The sequence below is a fragment of the Phaethon aethereus genome (assembly GCF_964289735.1).
Source record: "Phaethon aethereus genome assembly, chromosome: 19".
Classification (NCBI taxonomy): Eukaryota; Metazoa; Chordata; class Aves; order Phaethontiformes; family Phaethontidae; genus Phaethon; species Phaethon aethereus.
This window is the reverse complement of record NC_138595.1, coordinates 12,077,558-12,084,668: the sequence shown is the minus strand read 5'-3', so window position 1 is coordinate 12,084,668 and position 7,111 is coordinate 12,077,558. Positions and strand designations below refer to the sequence as shown.

At 56.0% G+C, this 7,111-nt stretch overlaps 1 protein-coding gene across 1 annotated transcript; it reads right to left on the bottom strand.

Moving 5' to 3' along the window:
• Positions 1-3,130: 3,130 nt before the first annotated feature.
• On the bottom strand, positions 3,131-5,576 carry SUPT4H1 (SPT4 homolog, DSIF elongation factor subunit; the record flags this gene model as incomplete). The annotated part of the gene is made up of 5 exons (XM_082008786.1): positions 3,131-3,198; positions 4,665-4,718; positions 4,922-4,977; positions 5,068-5,174; positions 5,508-5,576. 5 exons carry the CDS (start codon positions 5,574-5,576, stop codon positions 3,131-3,133), a joined length of 354 nt encoding a protein of 117 aa, XP_081864912.1.
• Positions 5,577-7,111: the final 1,535 nt, after the last annotated feature.

The window sequence follows — 7,111 nt, the reverse complement described above, 5'->3', positions numbered from 1 at the left end:
GGAGCCAGGAAAGGGGACACAACCTGGGAAGCTAGTAGGGAGCGACAGGCATTGTGAAATACAGTAGCAAATGGAGACGTGCCTCAGGTCTCTCTTCCCCAGGTCCATCTCCAGCAGCTTCACCTCAGCCCATCACCCGGCTCCAGCCCCGCTCCACAAAGCCGTGCTGCCACCCCGTGGCACTGGAAGGGTGAAGCTTTGAGGGCTGGGCATGGCCAGAGTGGTTGATCTCTATCATCCCCAACATCCTTCCAACCTGGCTGGAGCCAAAACCTCACTCCCCAGACCCATCTCCCTCCAGCTGGAGAAAGAGCCGCCCATCTCCTCCTCCTTGACCCCTTTCATTCTGAACCTTGTCAGCTCTTGTCAGCCTCACACGGCTGCCCAGACAGCACTGGCTGCGGCTTTCCTGGAGCATTCTGCAGGGGATGAACACCCACTGGCAGGATCCCAGCTCACCCCATGTCTCTCACAGCACAGCCAGTCTGAAACTGCCCTCCAGGGCCCAGAGGTCCATGCCCAAAATGTCTAAACCTGAGCAGCCTGTGGAGTCATGCCCTGGGCTGCCAGGACAGGTGCACCTCTCTCCCACAGACCTGACCTACCAGGCAGTGCCAAGGTACATCTCCTGCCCAGACTCTGCAACCAGATAAGCCTGGAGGATAATTATCAGGTAACTCAGGTGCTCTGGACATTCACCAGGGATGTGTGAAAATCACGGTCAACTCCTCCTCTGCCAGAGGACATGAACTTGTGCTCCATCTGCCCAAGAGTAGGCTCTAACCCCCAGGCCAGGGGCCGAAGCACTCTCGGTTCTTCCCACAGAAGGCAATCTGCACCTGGAGGCACCTGCTGGAGCCCAGAGCTCACCAGCAACTTCACCTGGTCCTGGTCTGCACCAAGCAAATGCTCTTGACTTCAGCATCATGTCTCCAAGTCCTCAAGAGAAATGTGGTTTAAGACATCTTTCTCTGCAGTGTTTCGTCTTGACTAATGCTGCAGCCCCACACACAGCCCCCCTGTGCTCAGGGCAGTCTTCTCCAGCCACACATTTGCTCCAAAACCCCACAGGAAGCCATGCTCTGGCTCACCTGTAGCACTTTGGACTTTTTGGGGGCCAGCTCTACAAACCAGAGCAGGACAGAGAGCACCCTGCACTCCTAACAGCACCACTCCCCAACAGCAACACATTCACTTTGCTGCAGCCGCTTTCCTCCTAGACCAAATGCAGTTTACAGACTGTATTGGTTTTCCACTATTTGTCTACAGAAAATAAAAACTGAGCTTTCCAGCTACAGGATTAGCTCAGAAAAAAAAAATGCTTATTTCACAGAGCTACTGATCTAGGACCCTGCCCTTGTACAAGCCATCTTTGTGATCGGTGGCTGCTGCTGAACTGGAACAAAACAAATTAAGCAAGAGCCATCAGCTAAGGAGACCACATCTCTCAGGAGCCCATGCAGTGCAGACACTATCCACACTGACGCTCAAAACAGCCAGACCTCTACAAATATAATCACAGAATCATTAAGGTTGGAAAACACCTTTAAGATCATCCAGTCCAACTGTCAACCCAACACCACCACGTCCACTGAACCGTGTCCCCAAGTGCCAAGTCTACATGTTTTCTTGAACACTTCCAGTGATGGTGACTCCACCACCTCCCTGGGCAGCCTGTTCCAATGCCTGACCACTCTTTCAGGAAAGAAATTTTTCCTACTATCCAGTCTAAACCTCCCCTGGCGCAACTTGAGGCCATTTCCTCTCGTCCTATCACTTGTTACTTGGGAGAAGAGACCAGCACCCACCTCACCACAACCCCCTTTCAGGTAGTTGTAGAGAGCGATAAGGTCTCCCCTCAGCCTCCTCTTCTCCAGACTGAACACCCCCAGTTCCCTCAGCTGCTCCTCATCAGACTTGTTCTCCAGACCCCTCACCAGCTCCGTTGCCCTTCTCTGGACACACTCTAGCACCTCAACGTCCTTCTTGTAGTCAGGGACCCAAAACTGAACACAGGATTCGAGGTGCGGCCTCACCAGTGCCGAGTACAGGGGTGCGATCACTGCCCTGCTCCTGCTGGCCACACTATTGCTGATACAGGCCAGGACGCTGTTGGCCTTCTTGGCCACCTGGGCACACTGCTGGCTCACGTCCATCCGGCTGTCGACCAGCACCCCCAGGTCCTTTTCTGCTGGGCAGCTCTCCAGCCACTCCTCCCCAAGCCTGCAGCATTGCATGGGGTTGTTGTGACCCAAGTGCAGGACCTGGCGAGGATGAGGCTGATGAGGATGAATATGAGGCTGGATAGGTGTTTCCACCCCTGCTTGTCCATCCCTCCCCTCTGCAGGGCCCGCTGCTGCCTCCCAACCACACCAGCAAGGGGCTCATCCGGCTCTGCCTGCCCCAGAGGCCAGCAACGGCCAATGAAGGTCCCTCAGGCTTGTCCCTTGTACAGGACCCTGCAGGGCACCGTGACCTCCAGGTAACTACTTCCACACGAAAAACTTAATGTCCTCTTACCTACTCCATCCAGCCATGAGCTGTACGGCACAAGTCGCTACTCTGCTTGTTCCTACAGCGAATGACACCCCAATTCAGCCAGGGCAGGATCTCCCTCTCAAGGGAGGAATGCAGTCTATGGCATATGAAGCGATGGCAATCGTAGGCTCCAAACAGTCTGGCAGGCAGGGGGGCTGAGCGCGAAACCCCTCACCACACCACCCACTCACTGCTGCGGGTGAAACTAGTGACTGAGAACAGATATGGACTCAACTCTAACCAGGCAGTATGTTTTATTTGAAGTATTTACACAGCTACATCCCAGCTCTCCTCTTTTCTACACCAACTGTAAAAAACCTTGTGCACCACTATTAAACACCTCTTTCCCAGACCTACTCATATCCTCCCCCTTGTCAAGGCTCAAAAAAATGTCTACAGTCTGTGTGGGCAGACTGTTGTATGGCCAGAGTCCAGAGATACTGAGCAAGAGGAGCCATGCCAGCAAGCTCCCTCCGAGTCCAGGATTGCTTTCCCACACGCTAAAGATAAAAGGTTTCACAGCGGTGCCCCACGTGCCTGCTGCCTCTCCGAACGCAGCACTGGGGAATCCTCCAGGCAGCACAGGCGCTCCTTAGGTTTTTATAGCTGTGTCTCGGGACTTGTAAGCCACACCACGGCTCTTCAGCTCTCGGACGATCCCTGCAGCAAGGAGACAAACACACTTCAGTATTCTCTAGGGATGAGGAGACCTGAAAAAATCTGGTTGCTCTGTCATGTAGCCTTCATTGCAGAGATCAAGAACTGGACAATCGTAGAACAACCTAACAGAACTGTTAAGAGTGTTCCCTCTTCTAGTTTAAATGCCTAGATAGAACTCCTTGGGAAAGAACCAGGTAGATTTTATTTACATTATTTCCTACCTGAAAATGTTTGAATATTATGACTGTACTGGACAGGTCAAGCTTTTAAGGGTCATTCTTAAATCTTTCAGTCACTTCTGTGACCTGCCTGCATTTTCTACCTTCACAGTAACCCTTTAAGAACAGGGATAGCAGAAGAGCACCATGGGCTTCAGCATGGCTCTCACCAGCGCCACGCACCAAGGGACAGCCAAATGACAGCTTGCAAGGCCCAGGAGTGCAGACTGCTGGTTACCGCGCTCCCCAGTCCTCTCAGTCCTCCCCATGATGCAACGATGGACTGAGAGAGGCCAAAGACAACAGCTCCCACCTGTACTCCCTCCGCCTGCTGCCCTGTGCTCCCTGCCTGCAGCTGCACCGAGCTCACACCATCATCTGCTGCATTCTGGGTATTTTGGATGTGCCTAAAGTGTGCCAGCAGACCTTGGCTTCAAGCCTTGTGAAGTTCCAGCTCCCTCCCAATGCAGATGGTGGAGCTCGGGTCAGAAATAAGGAGCCTGGGACTCCAGACACAAGCACAGCTTTCACCCTGGGGATACGGGATTGCAGCACTCGTGGGCAGGGGCACAGGTTAGGAGCCTGCTCTGAGGCTACATACAGGGCAGGAGCTCTCAGCTAGACAAATGATGCAGTTTCTGCATTACAGAGATAAGGCCAACCTCTACACGCTCCACTTCATTTATAAATGCACAAAACCACCTTAATGCAAGCCCTTGGTGCAGTATGATGATGGAAAGGAGTATCTGCTCACTGAGATTGAGATAACAGCACCTCATCCTGCAAAACTCTTTTCTAAGGACAAACCTTTATGTTCCCCTGTAGCTGAGCAGTTTGAAATGCACCCACTTTCTGGAGTCACCCTTTAATCACAATTCATCCCTCAGACAGCCTGCCTGGTATCACAGGTTTTAGACAGCAGCATCTTCAATATCAACTTCTGGCAGGCATAGCACTTGAATGACTGCAGGTAGAAAACCTGTCTGCAGAACCCTGAAACCACCCTCCCGTTCAGCATCTCCTTCTTGCACCTTGCTAATCCCTTCACTGACACAGCGTGTGCCCTGCTCACAATACACAGCATTCACTGAGCACCCAAATCCTGATTTCATCACACAGGTACAGCGCAATGCGCCACCCAATTTGTCACCTTGGAGTTGGCTACAGCCCCAACACTTAGTGTCCAGAAAAATCCCTCAGCTGCCACCTGTGTGGGAGCCTCCCCTTAGCACAAGCTGGCAGCGTTACCTTGGGGCAGGCGGCCGGTCACAGACACTGCGTAGACACCCGGCTTGAAGTTACCTGGGAGAACGAAAACACTGAGTTACCCTGCACGGCAGCAGCTGGGTGCGCAGGCATCCCTGCCAGCCACTGTCTGCGCAGATGCCCCCTCAACGTCAGCAGAACCACCCCACAGCCCAAACAGCAGCTTCCATGGCCCCAGAGAAGATTTTGCTGGAGAAAGGGATCTCCGGCTCCCAAACCATCTGGGAAAAACCACTCACTGATTCGCTGCCACTTGGAGACCCAGCTGTCCTCAGGGCTCATCATCGCGATGATCCTGCGGGAGGGATGGGAGTGAGGGGACAGGCAGGGCCACCACGGCGTCCCCAGGCACCCCGAGGAATGCGGCTGGCCCGGCCCCACTCACCCGTCGAAGGAGGAGCTGGTGCAGTCGTAGACCATCTCCCGGTTGCCCTTCATCTGCAGGTAGGCATCGCAGTTGTCGCAGCCGTCATACTCGAACTGGTCGATGGTCTGAGGGGGACAAAGGCGTCAGCGCGGGGCCGGGGCAGAAGGGCCGGGGCCCAGCCGGGACCGGGGCGGCCGCAGCGGCTCGGACAGGCCGGGGAGAACCGGGCAGGGCCGGCGGGAGCCCTGCGACAGGGGAAGGGAGGGAGCCCCGAGAACGGGGGAAGGCCCGTCCGGGCGGGGAAGCGCCCAGAGGCAGAGGGAGGCCCGAGCCGGGCGGCAGGCGCGTGGGAGAAGGGCCCGGGCTGGGGCAGGGAGGCCCAGGCCGGGCGGGGTAAGCCCGGGCCGGAGCAAGGAGGGCCGGGGCCGGGCGGGGAGCGGTCCCGGGGCCGGTCGCACCTTGACGAGCGAGCAGAGCAGACAGGCGCGGAGGTGCCGCAGGTCCTTGGGGACGGTCTCCAGCGCCATCCCGCCGCCGCCGCCCGCGCTTCCGCCGCGCAGGCGCAGAGCGGGGCCGGGCCGGGCCTGGCTGCGGCGGGGACTCGGCCGGGCTCGGCCCGCCGCCCCGCAGGCTCGCTGCCCGGGGGAGGGCGGCAGAGAGCCGCCGAGGGCCCGCGCGGGGCGGGCGGCAGTGCCCGGGCGGGCCCCGGGGCTCCAGTGACGGGCGGAGCCGGCCCAGGGGCCCGGCCGGAGCCTGCCGTCAGAGCGGGGCCGGGCCCGGCCGCGCCGCCGGGCCGCAGCCCTCTCACCCCGCCGGGCCCGGGGCCGGGCCACGGCCGCCACCCCCGCGGTTTATTTCCGTGGCGTTGGGCGGAGGCGCCTTTGGCAGCACAGCCCCGATGGCTCGGTGCAATGAACAAAACCAGGCGAGCAGACCGGGTACATGGATAAATATATTAGTAAATAAATATATTTCTGAGCACATCAGCATATTCACACATCTTTGTTTCTGACGGACATAAATACACACTTTTGCATATATATAAAACGTATTCTTCCTTTTTTTTGGGTCATAATTTATTCCCAAGCCCCGAGAGCCAGGACAGACTCAGCAAAAAAAACAAAACAAAAACCAACAACAACAAAACCAAACTTATATTCACATTTCAAAAGGATCTGAACATTATAAAAGGGAGAGCAGAGACTCTGTGCAGGAAGGAGGGGGTCCAGCCAGCCCGGCCCACAGTACCCATCTCGGTGGGGTGGGAGGTCCTGGGAAGATGGTGGTCCCTGGGGAAGGGCTGGGGCTTTGGTTTTGGACAGAAGGAGTTCCGGATGCGCTGGCTTCCATCAGTTTTCAGCTGTGACTTTGGACGCAACGAAGGGAAATGAGCTCTCCTTCATTGCGGTGCTGCTGAAGAAATTCAGTGATGGAGCCCAAGGGTACTCAGCACTCAAAAGCATCGCCCAGAAGCCAGAGGTGCAGGAACTGGGAGGAGCCATTTCCCATTTTCTCGGATATTCCTTCTTCCCTTCCAGGCAGCCAAGGATGACAGTCCAGCTACTAAAAAGGATCATAAAAACCACCTTCCCGCAGGGTTCCTCCCTCTCCTCCTGCCTGAGAACCCACCAAGGCAGACGTGCACACTCTCATTCAGCTCAGCAAGTCCCGTGGAAGGGGCCCAGCACCTAGGATGGCCGTTCTCTAGATGAAATGGAGCAGCAGCATAACATCAGGAAAGGAAAACACTTTCAAGCAGGCATTGCCCTGCGCAGCCTGGTAATACTGCAGTAGGGAGTGGAAAGGGTGCATTAGTGCTGACCACTTTCTCCAAGAAGCTTGGGGCTTGCCACAGATTCAGAGCCCTCCTTTTTCTTAAGGATAAAGAGGGAAAGAGAGGAGGACTTTTAGACTGCAAACTAGGCGCTCTTTCCTTTAAGGCAGTGAAATGCATCCCTGGAGGCTCTCAGCCTTCTTGACTCCTAAAGAAACCAGTGGCAGCACCTGGACTTCAGGAGCCTCCCCTCTGTAAAGTCATCTGAGCCCTCCAGGAAGGTCAAGG